General features: G+C 51.3%; 1 protein-coding gene across 2 annotated transcripts in view; it reads left to right on the top strand.

Annotated features, from left to right (window-relative positions):
- XPO6 (exportin 6) overlaps nt 1–17,930 on the top strand; it is a 626,381-nt gene that overhangs the window by 361,811 nt on the left and 246,640 nt on the right. For both annotated transcript variants that reach the window (XM_085628383.1, XM_085628384.1), the window contains exon 12: nt 693–762. In XM_085628383.1, the coding sequence (XP_085484509.1) occupies nt 693–762 (70 nt within the window). The remainder of the gene's footprint in view (nt 1–692; nt 763–17,930) is intronic.

A 17,930-nucleotide genomic window follows, 5' to 3' on the forward strand; every position in this document is an offset into this window, starting at 1 on the left:
TCTGTTAATCGTTATCCATCCTGGGAAATTTGTTTCATGTTCAAGAACAGAGGCAGCGTCTCTTGCTGCACCAGTTAGTGATTCTAGCAGACTTCGTGCTCTTTAAATTCTTTTTTACAATGTTCCTTTACTGTATCCAAGTTGTCTAGGCTTTTATAGTTGTAGACTTTGCCAGACTCCATGCAAGTTTCCAAAATCAAAATACTGTGCAAGCAAAGCAATGGTTGAAATGACTACAAAATATTGAGACTTCATTTAAAGGGCATGAGGCATAAATGTTAGTAAACCTGAAGAAGTTGATAGAAGATGATAATGTAGATCGAGTGATCAATGTCTTGGCACAAATGAAGTGCACCAAAAATGAACTCTACACCGCATCTTAGTGGTGGATGGACGATAATGACTTAGTAACATGGGGGAGTTAGTGGAAAGAAAGATCTACTCTCTGTATGAAGGCATGTTCTTTCAGGAAGCTTACAAACAGTGCAGTAACGGGCTTTGGTTTTACTTTAACAGACTGTTCAGCTTCTGAAAAGCGATGCCTCCTGAAATGTGGCTCATTAATTCTCATATCTATGTAACCATGTATTAAAGCTCTGAAGAGGTACTGGTAAAGTTACAGTTGTGACACTGTAGAAAAAACATAAATACATCGGTTCTATCAGTTACCCTGAAACATATTTTTCCTTCAGTTTTCAGTGCTCCAGGAGAATTTGGATGTGTATCTGGGATTGCAGCGCTTTGTTGTGACTTCGGGTACAGGTGAGTATTTTGGACTTGCCTTCATTTAATTTTCATGCCAATGCAGCAATTAACGGTGTGTAAAGAGTTCAGGGCTAGCAATGCATCGTTTAGGGCAGGTTGTCATTGGGGCTAGTGGTATTAACACTGGGCAAAGGGGGTTATGTGTGCCTGTATTGTGAGGTCCACTTCCTTTGATTAGTGTTAGCTGGGGATATACAATTAATGATTTTTTGTGTTTACTGTTGCTATTCTGGTGACATTGTTAGCTGTGGCTCTAGTACTGACTGGTGGCAAGTGGTGTAGATTTCATAACTACCACTAGTTAAATATGCCATTTATGGCTTGCTGTGATTTCTATATTTATAGCATTCTGGGTCTGCTGTATAGTGTAGTACAGTGTAGTGGTATGACCTAATGTTCAGTGTTTTCACTATTAACAGTGGGTATCTGAAAGAAACACGTTAGTTAGATTCCTCACCTTAGAATATCCCCAGGCGTCAGACTGGATCCGGAAGATTTTTCGTCAGCAATACCCCTTGCGCGTCGCTTGGCGTCTGCGGCTCCGCGTCCGTCGTCGGCGTCGTGCGTCGGAATGACGTCGTCGGAGTACTTAGACGCCGCCCTCGCGCGCTGACGTCAGTTCTTCTTTTTTCCGCGCCAGTAAGCGCAGATCCGGGAGAGCTACCCCTTTAGTCATTTTTTGACTAACCTTTTTGATCCTTTTTGATCTTGTCTCGACTCCGGTGCCGGTAGGATGCCTGGTTTTAAAGCCTGTGCTGACTGGAACCGCTTGATGTCGGTTACGGACCATCACCGCCGGTGCCTTTACTGCTTGGGCCTCGACCACGACGCGGAGTCGTGTTCGGACTGCAAGGCCCTGACCTCGAAGGCTAGACGGGAGCGGTCCCGTAAGCTTCTCGAGATTCGCCACTCGGCTCCGCGCGCCTCTCGATCCCGGTCCAGGAGGAGGTCCAAGGATCGGTCGCGGAGCCGCAGCCGACGTCACCATCGGTCGTTGGGATCCAAGTCTTCGGGTAAGTCGAAGCATTCCACGAAGTCCAAGAGGCGACACCGCTCTTCGGACTCCCCTCGCCGGTCGCGCGACTCGGCCGAGGGTCAGGGTGGTTCCACCCCCGTGGCTCCAGCGGAGCCGCAGGCGCCGCGCAAGTCCCCATACCCACCGGTCCCTGGGACTGACGCGACGCCGGCGGAAGTCAGTGCCTTCCTCTCGGCCATGAGGAGCCTGGCTCCGCCGTCGACGCCCGCTGGCGCGCCTTCGGGCCCCGCGGACCCGACTGGGCTGCCTTTCCTGCCGGCGGCTCCGGCCCCGGTGCCGTTGACGGCTCCGGCCTCGACGCCGCAAGCGCCCGAGGGACCCGTTCCCGAGTCCCTGCCGACGCCGGTCGACCTCGTAACGCCTCCTCTGCCGGCGTCGACAACGCTACCACCCCCGACGCCGACGTAGACTCCGCTCGACGTCGAGCCCCAGTTCAGCCCCACTCCGGGCCCGGCGCCGGTACGGCGTCGATGGACGCTGCGTTCGGCGCCGCTAGAGACACATTATGTCTATCGCCCGGCTCCGCTCCTTCCTCCTGTGTACCAGGAATCGGATGATGGGGACAACTGGGAGGGATCCGAGGATCCTATGGCCCTTAAGGCTCAAATGTCACAGGACTGGGCAGATGAACTGGGGGAGGCCAGTGGCCTGGATACCTCTCCGGACACTGGATTCGTCTCTCCTCCGACTGTGGCTTCGGAGGAGGGCGCTGCTTTCTCTGTGGTGCTGCGCAAGGCGGCCGCAGCCCTTGGGCTCGAGCTGCCTGCCGTGGCTGTGAGGACTAACGTCCTTACTGAGGTGCTTCAGTCTGCAGCAAGCTCCACTGAGCCTCTGCTGCAATTCAATGAGGCCCTCATTGACGTTCTGCAGGGCACCTGGTCCAAGCCCTCCACAGTTCCTCCTGTGGACAGGAACGGCGCCACCGCCCTGCTCCGGGCGACCCTAGTTTTCTGTCCCAACACCCTACCCCTGAGAGCCTGGTTATCCAGGCCTCTACCTCCCAATCCTCTTTCCCGACCGCCCCGCCGGACCGGGATTCCAAGAGACTGGAACAGTTTGGCAAGAAGCTGTTCTCCTCCCTTAGTTTGGGCCTGCGGTCTTTAAACACCGCTTGTCTCTTGGACCGTTATTCCCACTCTCTGTGGGATGCGGTGGAGGACGTGCTGCCCCTGTGTCCGTTGGAGGTCCGGACACGACTTACCCAGGCTCTGGCCGATGGGAGGGATGCAGCGCGACATGCTATCCGATGTGGGCTTGACACCACGGACTCGCTGGGTAGGGCCATTTCTACCACAGTGGCACTTAGACGTCACGCCTGGCTGCGGTCCACGTCATTTTCGGGCGATGTCCAGAGCACTCTCATGGACATGCCCTTTGATGACACTCGCCTTTTTGGCGAGAAAGCGGACAGTGCGCTGAATCGCTTTATGGACTCCCGGGCTACGGCCAAGTCCTTGGGCCTCTCGGCCCCGCGGTCGCAAACTTCCGCCTTTCGTGGCCAAGGAAGGGGTGCCTCCTCACGTGCGCCTAGCCACCAGCCGCAGAACCAACCTGCGCGCGGACGTGGTTTCCGCCAAGGCGGTTCTGGAGGACGACTAGGTCAGCCCACATCCACCCCGGCGGCATCCGCCTCAAAGCCTTCCTAGTCCAAGCTTTCAGGCCCATTCCACGCCAGTGGGCGGCAGAGTTCGCCATCACCTGCTCCACTGGCGGTCCATCACATCGGACAGATGGGTGCTGCAAATCGTCCGAAGGGGCTACTCCCTCCCCTTTCAGACGACCCCTCCAGCCATGCCACCGCAGCACCACCGTATCTCGGGGGATCATTTGAATCTTCTCCACGAGGAAGTTTCGGCCCTATTGGCCAAGGGGGCCGTCGAGCGTGTTCCGAGCCCAGAAGTAGGTCGTGGTTGTTATTCCCACTACTTTCTGGTTCCCAAGAAGGGCAAAGGGGGCCTACGCCCTATCTTGGACCTCCGGAACGTCAATGTCTTCCTCCGGAAGGAAAGGTTCAAGATGTTAACTTTGGCTCAGGTTCTAGCTGCCCTAGACCCCGGAGACTGGATGGTAGCGTTGGACTTGCAGGACGCATATTTCCACATCCCCGTCCTGCCGGCCCACCGGCGTTACCTGCGGTTCACGGTGGGCCAAGAGCACTTTCAGTTTACCGTGCTCCCCTTCGGCCTCACCAGTGCCCCTCGGGTGTTCACGAAAGTGATGGCGGTGGTCGCAGCTCATCTGCGCAGATCAGGGGTTCCAGTCTTCCCCTATCTCGACGACTGGTTGTTGAAGGCGGGCTCGCCCCAGACAGTCGTCTCCCGCCGTAGTCTGGAGGTGGATCTCCTGCATTTGCTGGGATTTTCCATCAACGTGCCGAAGTCACACTTGAGTCCCTCTCAGAAGCTCCTCTTCATCGGAGCGGTTCTCGATTCGGCGCAGTTCCGGGTCCACCCACCGGAACAGCGGGTCCGGGATATACAGGCCCTGATTCCCATCTTTCGGCCTCTATCCTGGGTTTCGGTCAGGCTAGTGTTGCGGCTTCTGGGGCTGATGGCCTCCTGCATCCTACTAGTGCATCACGCCAGGCGGCGCATGCGGGCTCTGCAGTGGGACCTGAAGTTTCAGTGGGCCCAGCATCACGCAACCTGTCCGACCATGTCTTGATCTCGGAGGGCACTGCGCAGCAGTTGCAGTGGTGGCTCACGGACCGCGATTGGGTCAAGGGCAAGAGCCTCTCCCTTCCCCAACCGGAGCATGTCGTAGTGACGGATGCGTCCCTCCTGGGATGGGGTGGCCATATGGGAGAGGCGGAGATCAGAGGCCTCTGGTCTCCGGCGGAGTCTCGTTTCCACATCAACCTGTTGGAGTTGAGAGCGATCCGGCTTGCACTGAAAGCCTTCCTTCCCTCTGTCAGGGGAAGTGTCGTGCAGGTGTTCACGGACAACACCACCGCCATGTGGTATTGCAACAAACTGGGCGGGGTGGGGTCGTGGACCCTTTGTCAGGAGGCTCTGCGCCTCTGGACATGGCTGGAACACCAGGGCCTCACCCTAGTGGTTCAACATCTGGCGGGCTCTCTGAACGCCAGAGCAGACGAACTCAGCCGCCGGTGCATGATGGATCACGAATGGTGTCTGAACTCTGAAGTGGCGCAAGGTCTCTTTCAGCAGTGGGGAGAGCCTTGGTTAGATCTATTCGCCACCGCAGAGAACGCGCAATGTCAGCAGTTCTGCGCGTTGGAATTTCCAAGGCGGCACTCGCTCGGCGACGCCTTTCGTCACGAGTGGAGTTGCGGTCTGTTGTACGCCTTTCCGCCTATACCACTTCTGCCCAGAGTGCTGAAGAAGATCAGGCGCGACCGGGCCCAAGTCATCTTGGTGGCTCCGGACTGGGCACGAAGGTACTGGTATCCCGAGCTACTCAGTATGTTGACCGATCCTCCGATACGTCTGCCCCTTCGGGAGGATCTTCTGTCGCAGCAGCAGGGGACGGTCCTCCACCCGAACCTGTCCAGCCTCCACCTCCATGCGTGGAGATTGAGCGGCGGCAGTTGATGCCATTTGACTTGCCTCCTGAAGTCTGTGATATCATTCTGGCAGCCAGGCGTCCCTCCACAAAGACGGTATACGCCTGCCGGTGGAACAAATTTGTGGCATGGTGCACAGCAAAGGCTGTGGATCCCCTTTCCGCCCCTCTTTCTGAGGTTCTACTGTTTCTTCTTTCTTTGGCCCGGCAGGGCTCTGCCCTGGGCACCCTGAAAGGTTATCTTGCTGCCATCTCTGCGTTCTTGCGGCTTCCTGATCAGCCTTCTCTTTTCAAGTCCCCTGTAGTTACACGCTTTCTAAAAGGCATTACTCACACGTTCCCTCCTGTCCCTTTTGTAATGCCTCAGTGGGACTTGAATCTTGTTCTCACATTTCTAATGTGTGCTCCCTTTGAGCCTCTTCATAATTGTCCTCTTCGTCTGCTGACGCTTAAGACTGCTTTTCTGGTAGCCATCACCTCGGCTAGACGGGTGAGTGAGCTCCAGGCTTTATCTTCAAAGCCTCCTTTTCTCTCTGTTCATCCGGACAAGGTTGTCCTTCGGCCTCGTCCCTCCTTTCTTCCGAAAGTGGTGACTCCATTTCATCTTGGGCAGTCTGTCACCTTGCCCACCTTCTTTCCGCCTCCGCATCCTTCCAAAGAGGAAGAGAGGCTCCACCGTCTGGACCCAAAACGTGCGCTCTCCTTTTATTTGGACTGCACAAAGCAGTTCCGGGTGGACGACCAACTTTTCGTTGGATACGTGGGTGCTAAGAAGGGGAAAGCTGTGCACAAACGGACCATCTCTCGGTGGGTCGTTTTGTGCATCACAATCTGTTATTCCTTGGCAAAAAAGGACCCTCCTGTTGGGCTGTGAGCCCATTCTACTCGGGCCACGGCGGCTACTACTGCTTTGGGACGGGGAGTCCCTTTGCAGGACATCTGTCAGGCGGCGACGTGGGCTTCACTACACACGTTTGCCAGGCATTATTGCCTTGACAGCCAAGTCCGGAGGGATGGCTTCTTTGGCCGTTCTGTCCTCCAGGACTTTCTGGTGTGATCTTGGTTCGCAGACCCACCACCGGGGATGGTATTGCTTGGGTATCTATTCTAAGGTGAGGAATCTAACTAACGTGTTTCTTTCAGATGAACAAGTTACTTACCTTCGGTAACGATGTATCTGTAAGAAACATTAGTTAGTTAGATTCCTCACCGACCCACCCATCCTCCCCGTTCTGCGAACTGACATCTAGGGTTAAGGTTGTCCTTTTCAGGCCCCTAGATTTTATTTTTGGCACCAGTGTCGGTCTATGCATGGCTCTGCGTTCCTGGCGCGGAAAGCTATGTACAAGAACTGACGTCAGCGCGCGAGGGCGGCGTCTAAGTACTCTGACGAAGTCATTCCGGCGCACGACGACGGACGCGGAGCCGCAGACGACGCCTAGCGACGCGCAAGGGGTATTGCTGACGAAAAATCTTCCGGATCCAGTCTGACGCCTGGGGATATTCTAAGGTGAGGAATCTAACTAACTAATGTTTCTTACAGATACATCGTTACCGAAGGTAAGTAACTTGTTCATTTTGGTCAAGCTTGGTGGCATGAGATGTCTATGTTTTGCTTCCAATGCAGTTGCTTTTTCCCAGCTGGTTGAGAATTGCCTGCAGCTTTTGACATGCTGGCAAAGCAGTTTTTTTAAAAGGCCCAGTGTAGTTCTTGTGTTAGTGTTTCTCTATTGGGCTCTTCCTGGTCAACCCCCAACCCTCCCCACCTTTTCAAACACCACCCAAAATTGGCAAGAGACGGGGATTGAGTGCTCAAGATACTCCTGTTCCTTCCTATTTTGTACCGGCCTCTTGATGAGAGTTATCTTAATTTCAAATCCAGAAAATGTTGCATCCCTCTTCTGAAACAAAGGTATCCAATGTTTGGCAAATTGCCCTCCATTAGTCTTTCAATTATTTTCAGGACTTTTGCCGAGGTTACTGTGGAACTCCCTTTTCTCAGTCGCAAAGATGAATATTTATTTTGTAATGGTTTAGTAAGCTGATGCTTGGGAAAGGCAAATACATGTGTGGGCATGCTGCTCTAGTTTACAAAGACTATCTGTACTATTATAAATGTAACCATATGTTCGAGGCATATGAGCTGCAGATTGTACACTTAGCATAGATCGCCATCTGGTGTTGGGCCCGGATGTTTGCAGTTTGTTTTTCTTCTTGGACAGTCTTTGGAAGTCACGAGTTTGGTGACTCCTCCTTCGGTCCGTACTGCACATGGGCTTCGGCTCCATCCTCAGATTGTTTTTTTCCGCCATCGGGCTCGGATGTGATACTTCATGCTCCGGCTTCGAACTTCTACGGTTCCAGCCTCGACGGAAAATCCTCGTTTCTTCGAGTTTCTTCATCATCATCTTCATTTCTCGAAGCGGCACTTTCTCCATCCCGTACATCGGCACCGGCCCTCGGGCCCTCCTCGACTCCGGTCCCGGCCGATGGAAAGGACTCCGTTCAAAAAGTGCCCAAAATGTGGGTCTAAATTTCCCCACACCGACCTCCATCAGGTGTGTAATCTTTGCCTCTCTCTAGAACACGAGGCCAGAGACTGCCCCGCCTGTAAGTCTTTTCGATCGAAGAAAACCATCCGGGATCGAAAAGCTCGACGCACCATGGCGCACTCATAGTCTGCAGCTCCACCGGACATCTTCGGAGACGGCGCCGAAGCTTCGGGGCAAACACACACCGAGCAGGAAGAAGACGTCGTCAGCGCTTCCGAGGCCGACGACTCCGACGTGGAGGACATCACACCGGCGCAGCGGGTCGTGAGTACTGTGCCCCCTCCCACCCCCGCGCCCAAAACCAAAGAGACTCAGGTTACTCCCTCGCCTGCCGGCCTGGGCAAAACCAAGACCAAAGCTTCTATCACCCCACCTTCGGGCCCGGTGTCGAAGCCTCCAAAGTCTCACGGCAGCTCGGGATCGAGCCAGCCGACGCCCGGTGCCGAAAAACAGCATCCGGCACCGAAGAAAGCAATATCCAGCTCGACTCCGAAGCCACCGGTGCCGAAGCCTGGACTCTCGGTGCCGACCAAACACAAACAAAAATCTGTCGGCACCGACGCTCCGGCGCCGAAAACTCCTTCGACGCCGAAAAAACCGGAGGCCCCAAAAAAGCATGGCGCACACAAACCATCGAAGCCCTCGGTTCCGAAATCACCGGTGCCGACGGACGATTCGGCACCATTGGCTCTGTTTACACCAGACCCTTTACAAAAGACTCTGTCCAAAGATCCAAAGACTGGGCTATTGACTTTAATTATCAAGAAAAGACGCCTTGATACTCCGGCTCCTCCTCCACCACCCAAACGGAAGGACTCTGCTACTTCTCCCCTCAGAGTGCCCTCCCCACTACCGCCTCCCCTATCTCCTCCACCTCCTCCACCCCCTCCCCCTCCCAGGTCTCCGCCACCTTTACCTCACTACTCTCCGACCCCGTCCCCAGATCCGGATGACGGGGACCCGGACAATTACCCGGCGGACGCCCCAATGGATCCCACTCCACCGGGGACCCCAGACCCATGGGAGGATTACAATAACCCTGATGTACCCGATATACCTCAGGACGACCTATACCCATCCAGGCCGTCTCCTCCAGAGGACTCCTTAGGGTTCCATCATTTAGTGCAGAGAGCAGCACACTACCATGGGGTGGACATGCACACTGAACCAGTGGAAGACGACTTCTTACTGGATACATTTGACATACAGGACAAATCCACTTCTATTTTACCCATGCTTAAGGGTGTCACCAAGCATGCCGCAGAGGTGTTCAAAGACCCTGTCAGGGCCAGGGTACTAAACCCTAGAATAGAGAAAAAGTATAAGGCGGCACCCACAGACCCTGCATACATTAAGGGCCCTGCTCCCTTAGATTCCCTAGTTGTCTCTACAGCTAGAAAGCGGGCTAACTCCCAGTCCTCAGGAGAAGCCCCACCGCCAGACAAGGAATCCAAACTCCTAGACGCGTCTGGCAAGCGCACCGCCTCTCAAGCTGCAAACATGTGGCGCATTGCAAACACACAAACACACAAGCGCTACTTGCGCGCTATGACAGAGCACACTACGACGAACTTGAGGCTCTTATGCAGCACCTTCCCGAGAAACCCAAGCGTAGGGCTCATGAGCTAATACAGGAGGGTAAACTCATTACAAACACCTCCATTAAGTGTGCCCTCGATGCAGCCGACACTGCTTCTAGAGCCATAAATACCAGTGTCCTGCTTCGTCGCCATGCCTGGCTCAGGATCTCAGGGTTTAAGCCTGAAGTCCAGGCGTCCATACTCAATCACCCCTTTGACCAACAAACTCTCTTTGGGCCCAAGGTAGACGAAGCGTTGGAAAAGATGAAAAAGGACACAGACACAGCAAAGTCTATGGGGGCACTCCAAACACAAGCCTCTAAACGTTCCTTTCGACGCTCCTCCTTTCGTGGCACAGGCAGAGGCTTCTCCACCGATAGCACCTCTACCTCCTACAAATCCCCTCCTCAAAATACCTTTTCAAAGTGCAACCAGAGGGGTGGTTACAGAGGCAACAACAATAAGGGCAGGGGCAAAACTAACAACACCCGTTCTGCCACCCCGCCTGCCACACAATGACTTCCCTCCGCTCCCCCCAGACCATTCCACTCCGGTCGGGGGCAGACTACAAAACTTTATCCACGCATGGGAGTCCATAACATCGGACAAATGGGTGACCCAAATCATTCGGTCAGGGTACTGTCTCGAGCTAACATCTACCCCACCCAATATCCCACCAAGGCACCGTCCAATGTCTCAAGAACATTCCACACTGCTCAAACAGGAGGTACTCTCCCTCCTCCAAAAACACGCTATAGAGCAGGTCCCCATCAATCAGCAAAATCTAGGGGTTTACTCCCTATATTTCTTAATACCAAAGAAAGACGGGACCCTCAGGCCCATTCTGGACCTCCGGCCTCTAAATGCCTACATACATTCAGACCATTTCCATATGGTCACCCTACAACAAGTCCTCCCGCTCCTCTGTCAGGGAGACTTTCTCACAACCTTGGATCTGAAAGACGCATACTTTCACATTCCAATACACCCCTCTCACAGGAAATACCTCAGGTTCGTGGTGGACGGGCAACATTACCAATTCACGGTTCTCCCCTTCGGGGTCACCACCGCACCACGGGTGTTTACCAAATGCCTAGCGGTAGTAGCAGCACACCTCAGACGTCAACACATTCACGTCTTCCCTTACTTAGACGACTGGCTGATAAAAGCCGCGTCTTACCACCAATGCGTGCAGCATACAAACAGCACCATCCAACTGCTCCACCAGCTAGGCTTCACGGTGAACTACCAAAAGTCCCACCTCATACCATCTCACACAAAGCAATATCTCGGGGCCACTATAGACACCTCCAAAGGTATTGCCTATCCAAACTCAGCCAGAATCACAAGCATTCAAGCCTTACGCAAAACATTCCTTCCCCAACACTCTCTTCCAGCAAGAGTGTTCATGAAGCTCATAGGAATGATGGCGTCTTGCATCTTTATAGTGCCCCATGCAAGACTCCACATGCGTCCACTTCAAGAGTGCCTAGCACAACAGTGGAACCAGGCCCAGGGTCAGCTGATGGATCTGGTGTTGGTGGACGGCCGCACACATCACTCTCTGCAGTGGTGGAACACCACAAACCTTTCCAAAGGGCGGCCGTTCCTGGACCCAGTTTCTCAGGTGATTCTAACAGCGGACGCATCGCTCTCCGGCTGGGGAGCGCACCTCCTACACCTCACAATGCAAGGTCTATGGACGCCACAGCAAAAATCGCTCCACATCAACCATCTGGAGCTCTTGGCGATCTTTCTAGCCCTAAAATCTTTCCAAAAACAGATTTCGGGCAAAGCAGTCCTCATTCGCACAGACAACATGACTGCAATGTATTATATCCAAAAACAGGGGGGGACACACTCTCCCCAGCTCTCCCGCTTAGCCCAGAGCATATGGAGATGGGCAATTCCCCAAAACATCTTTCTCCTGGCACAACACGTTCCAGGCGTACAAAACACCATGGCAGATCTGCTCAGCAGACAAACGCAACAACTACACGAATGGGAACTGCATCCACAAGTTCTTCAGCCATTCTTCCAACAGTGGGGGCATCCTCAGATAGACCTCTTCGCCACCCACGAAAACAAAAAATGCCCAAGCTTCGCCGCCAGATACCCACACCCATTGTCCAAGGGCAATGCGATATGGATGAACTGGTCAGGCAGATTTGCATACGCCTTTCCACCTCTCCCACTAATTCCATTAGTGGTCAGGAAGCTACAACAGCACTCCCTCACACTCATTCTGGTAGCTCCGACGTGGGCCAGGCAGCCGTGGTACACCACGCTACTACAACTATCAGTGGTACCACATCAAAAACTGCACCTATCCCCATGCCTCCTAACCCAGAACCATGGAGAAATCAGGCACCCGACCCAGCTCAACCTGGCAATCTGGCTCCTGAAATCTTAGAATTCGGATACCTTAACCTTCCCCCTGATTGCATGAACATCATCATGGAAGCCAGACGTCCTACCACTAGAGCATGTTATGCCGCAAAGTGGAAAAGATTTGTTATTTACTGCCGTAACAATACAATCAACCCTTTAGATGCATCCATACAGCACATCATATGCTATCTGCTCCATCTTCACAGGTGTAACCTGGCATATTCATCCATACGCCTACACCTAGCAGCGATCGCTGCTTATCTACAAAACAGGCAGCATTTATCACTCTTCAGAGTGCCCGCTATTAAAGCCTTCATGGAAGGCCTTAAACGAGTAATTCCTCCCAGGGCACCACCTTCCCCTGTATGGAATCTAAATTTAGTTCTTACACGACTAATGGGTCCGCCCTTCGAACCATTGCATAAATGCGAGCTACAGTTTCTCACCTGGAAAACAGCTTTTCTCGTAGCTATCACTTCCCTTAGAAGGGTTGGTGAAATACAAGCGTTCACTATACAGGAACCCTTCATACAAATGCATCACAGCAAGGTCATACTTCGCACAAATCCGAAGTTCCTGCCCAAGGTCATTTCCCCCTTCCATCTCAATCAATCGGTGGAATTACCGGTCTTCTTCTCGCAACCTCAATCTGTTGCAGAAAGGGCCTTACACACACTCGATGTAAAAAGGGCCTTGCTATACTACATACAAAGAACGCAACCCTTCAGGAAGACTAAACAATTGTTCGTCTCCTTCTCTCCACCACATAAAGGCAACCCCATTTCTAAATCAGGGATAGCTAGGTGGATTATAAAATGCATACAGATTTGCTATCAAAAGGCAAAAAGAACATTATCTGTTCCGCCTAAAGCCCATTCTACAAGAAAGTTAGGGGCTTCTATGGCCTTTCTAGGGAATATACCCTTAGATGACATCTGCAAAGCAGCCACATGGTCTACACCGCACACCTTCACAAAACATTACTGTGTAGATGTGCATTCCAAGCAGCAAGCTAGAGTGGGCCAGGCTGTACTAAAGACACTATTTCAAACCACTGCAACGGATACCGGTGGTCGCCGCTAAGGTTGGGTACTGCTATATAATCTATGCTAAGTGTACAATCTGCAGCTCATATGCCTCGAACGGAATATGCTACTTACCAGTATGCATCTGTTCTTGGCATGTAGAGCTGCAGAGTTGTACACGCCCACCCGCCTCCCCGGCTACCTGTATCCGTTCCAGTACATTTTATTTAGATACTACACACATGGGTTTCTCACTGTGATTACCAAGCTCCATCATTTCCCTGTTGGCGAAAAACAATCTGAGGATGGAGCCGGGGCCCATGCGCAGTACGGACCGAAGGAGGAGTCACCAAACTCGTGACTTCCAAAGACTGTCCAAGAAGAAAAACAAACTGCAAACATCCGGGCCCAACACCAGATGGCGATCTATGCTAAGTGTACAATTCTGCAGCTCTACATGCCAAGAACCGATGCATACTGGTAAGTAGCATATTCCTTCTTGTCTGTTAACTACCAATTTAATAGGAGCCTTAATTCGGGCTCACACTGTTGCAAGTACCTTTTCAAGGAAACCTACTGGGTTGAAAAGCTTGGGATCACGCTTCATCTAATAAACATTTCACACCTGACAAGAATATGGAAGTTCAACAGACATATCCTGCCTTGGTAACATTTTTGTAAGAAGCTTAAAGCAACCAGAGTCCAACCATGCTTCCAGAACCAGCTCCTTTAAAAGTTTGATAATCCCCTCACAGTCCTGTAACAAACTGTATTGGTGCAACCTGGGTTATACATAAACTTCCAAACACATCTGTTTTTTTTAAACAGATGTTTGCACACTGAATCACACGGAAAGAGATGGCCTATTTTCTTAAAACAAATAACACTCAGACCTTTGCTCTCAGTTTTCCCAATGTCATGCATAAGTAGCTCATCCAGTTCAGATTTTTCTTTCTGTTTCTGATATCCCAGCATCTAGGCAGTGTCCTAGTGTTGTATTGAAAACGAAGATCTTAAATCCTCCAACAAAACCAGTTCCTTCAGGCCTTTCTTGTAGGTAAACTCCTTGAATATCCAAATTAAAAAGCACACAGAATAGAATCTTAATTTATGCTGCAATGTGGCCCTGATAGTGGCGTGGAGAGACTTAATACAAAAGTGGTGTAGCAAATGGGGGCCAACTGGGGGTGGCAATGGGTGGCGAACATGAACTAGTGTATGAAGGTGGAAGAACAGACATACACTGCAGAAGGATGCCTGGTCAAATTTGTTAAAGTGTGGTAGTCGAGAAGTGGGATTGGAAGATGTTTTATCGGAAGAGGAAGGAGAGCTAAAAACTGAGGTGAGGGTTGTGACTGGTTGTATGGGCCATTTTGTATAGCACAATGTGGTTGGATATTGGGTGGTGGCAGCAAGGGTCTGTCTGTTGAGCTTGAGAGGGACGGGGTAGTTACTACGTGTTCATAGATCTGTTGGTTGTACTAAACTGAAAAACCTAAGTTATAGAGCAACACTTAAAACAGTTTGTAGGAAAGTAGGATCTTTCTGGCATGGATACCCCCTCTTTTTGCCTGGTGTCAAGTGTGTGTTTGACTGTACTTCACTGGGATCCTGCTAATCAAGACCCCAGTGGCAGTGCTCTCATCTAAATTCTCTGATAAAAACTTTGTACACCCCCTTAATTCGCATACTGGGGTACCATTATAAGTCCCTAGAATATGGTACTGAGTTGGTACACCAGGGATCGCCAACGGGCTGCAACATTTATGACACCCATAGGAGCCCATGCAAACTGTGTCTGCAGAGCTGCAATTGTACGTGCCGTGAAATGGTGCTTGCACCTTTCACTTTGGATAAGGTTTCCCTTATTATCCTGGTCACTGCACTTTTAAACTATGTCACCACTAAGGTAGACTCTTCAGTCTAAAGGCAGGGTGCATGGTTCTAAGTGTGTGGGTACCCCTGCACGAGCAGAGGTACCCATACAAAACCGAGACTCCATCCTTTGAGATATGTAAATGAAAGACGGCCATTGTAAGGTATGTAGTAAACACTGGCAAGTCGTGATGTCCAACTACATAATGGCTGCTCCGAACCTGCTAATGTTTGGTATCAAACATGTTGAAATCATGCAACTACACTGATTCCAGTGTTAGTTGCAGGATACCATGGACTGGGGGCTCCTTAGAAGACGCCCCCGATACCTACCTGTGTAGCCTTACAGGGTTTGCCCGCCAGTCCGTGCTTCTGCTGACCATAGACCGTGTTCTGCATCTCTGCTGATGAACTTCACTCAGGCAGGTGAAGCTGAACAAAGGATTTCCTGCGAAGGAGAGGTCTGACCCTTTTTAGGGTTACTTAAGGGCTCCCTAAAGTGTGGGGTCCTTAGATTCGACCCGACAGCAACCTCTAGATCTGACTGCCTGTCATCTGAAGACTGTCCCAAGACTCATCTGTTGGTGGACACTGGAACTGTACTTTTTTTCAAACCAGGAACAACGACAAGACTGCTCCGGTTGGAAGATTCCTGCTGCATCTTCGTCCCTATGGTTTTCTAAGTTCTGCAACTCCGTGAACATGCATCCTCCGAGTCACCAATGACTCAGCCTGTATCCCAGCCAGAATGAGCCTTTCTTTGAGTTAAGAAGTCACTTCCCTGCATCTGCAGGCACTTCTACGTCTGACCGGTTTGCTGATCCTGTTATCCCACGGACATCGCCCGGCTCTGTAACATAGGTAGTGGTTTGTTGGTTCTTCAGATGCCTGATCAGTCTTCCCTGCAACTTGGGCGACTGTAATCATTCTACAGTTGACGTGAACCGCCTTCCTGTCTCACATTACCAAAGCTTGTACGCTTTCTTCAGGAAAGATCTTCAAGCTCCAAGAAGCCACAGCACTGCACAGCTCCAAGGACTACGTCCTGCCTGCATCCTCTGCATTGTGGTCCTTCATCTCCTCTGTGCTGTTGAGGCTTCCTTGCGATTCCCTGTGCTGGATTCTAGAGGGTCCTCGAGGGGGCTCCATCGATTCCTTCTGGCTCTCCAGCATGCTGAGGGCCGACCCTGACTTAACCTTGCGGGTAAGTACGCCAGACCTTGCTGGTCTGCAACACATCTTCTCCTGCTAACCGTTGTTTGTGTTATCGAGGCTTGTTGGTGGTCCTGCAGGTCGCTGGCCTTACTGCACTCGTCAACCAGTGTGGGACAGCTTGTGACTGGCTCCTGCATCGTTGCTTGGGTTCCACAGCTGCTGTGTCATCCTCCCCATGCTACAGCAAGAACCACCAACCAGAGCTGGTATTGTCCTTTTGTGCCTTCTGGTCCCCTCCGGGTGGTTTGTACTCTGTCCTCTCTACTTTCAGGTTCTTCACATCTGGATTCCTCGTCTTGGTTCCACCGGCCTGGTCCAAGAGACGCTGTAGCTACGGGTCTTCCACGAACCTCCATTGGTGTCTATGGGCGTTTCCGACTCCACTTCACCCCTATTCACCTGGTCTCCCTGATGTAGGTATCCTGGTTCCTGGGGTATCCATGTGCAGGGTGGCTCTCCAATCTGCCTTGATTCAAATTGGTTCCTTCAGCGTCCTTTGGCAGGGTTCTAGAACTGTAAAACTCTAACCGCGACTTAACCTGTGTTAGTCTATGGATGTTTGACCCAGTGTAACCACTCTGCACCTGTGCGCCGGGGTGCGGGGGAGGAGTCCCTGGCTACTCACCTTTGGTGGTTCTGTTTCCCCTGGGGTCCTCCATTCTGGGGATACTAGCCCAGGTTTGCTACTTGCCTCATATTCCACTATTTTAGTATATGATTTGGCCCCCCGGTTGGACCCTGTGTGTTTTGCTATGCTACCTACCTCTATCTAAAATATTTATTTGTAATTGATGCCTCCGGGTAGGAGATATACGAAGTCTGTCCCTAGTGTGTAGTAATAAACATTTTTACACTCGCCTGGTGTGTTTCTTTCTTGCGTGAAAAGCTTACTGACTGACTATAGTGGTGAATGTACTTGCTTTACACCCCTCCTGACTAAGCCTTAGCTGCGCTCTACAGCTGCCCCTTGAGAGCTCTGGGTAGCAGGACCTAAACACTATCACTAAGGGTTGCCTGGACTCTGTGCACAGTGCCTCACCATAGGTGGGCGCTATATAGTGAGCCAGCCTCCTACAAAGATCAGCCTTCATTCAGATCCATGTGTATCTAACGCTCCAGATATAAAGTACAAAAGTCGAATGCATAAAACTGTCTGTTCATGTACAGCTCAGCCAACCATAGATACTAGAGTTTTTGGGAAGTAAAGCTTCTCTGTCCGTCAGCCTCATACAGTGGTAGAATAAAGAGGTTACAGCTTGGGAAAAGCATGGAAATAATCCTACCAAGTGCCACTTTTTCTAAAACGGATTTCACATTCTCTACTTTTTTTTTGCTGTGAACTACAAGACTGGGGTACCCAGACATGTTTACAGAATGTGTTCCTCCCTTCCAAGTGACAAAGGATCAAGCGGCCCATCTTGGGTTTTTAGTGACATTTAAATGCATTCATGATGATCCATCTTTCGGCACTTATTTCCGTAGCGGAATCCTGTTTCTGTCTTGTACACACTACTTTTCAGCAATTGAGATGGACTATTTTAATGGACCCCAAGGTACATCTTTAATGAAAATGATATTCTCTAACCTTGTTTTAGTGGGTTATACAATATGCATCCTCCTATCGGAAATCTGGATTATCAGCAGTTAAACATGTTTTTAGTTCCATGTACAAACCGTTTGAACTAAAGACAGTTTGCCTGATGTTGATGCTTTTTGACTGATTGTGCCCTGGGTTCCTGCCAACCAGGTACCCAGGGCCTATGTTCGTTCCCTAAAATTGTACTGTTGCACACCTAATTGGCAACTCTCTCGCCACATGTAAGTCCCTTGTAAAAGGTACCATGGATACCAAGGGCACTGTGACCAGGGAAGGCCTCTAAGGACTTCAGCACATATTGTGCCACCCTTGGAGGCCCTGTACTCTAACATAAACACACACTGCCCTTGCAGGCTTCGTGTTTTGGTG

Source organism: Triturus cristatus, chromosome 10 (assembly GCF_964204655.1).
Source record: "Triturus cristatus chromosome 10, aTriCri1.1, whole genome shotgun sequence".
NCBI lineage: Eukaryota > Metazoa > Chordata > Amphibia > Caudata > Salamandridae > Triturus > Triturus cristatus.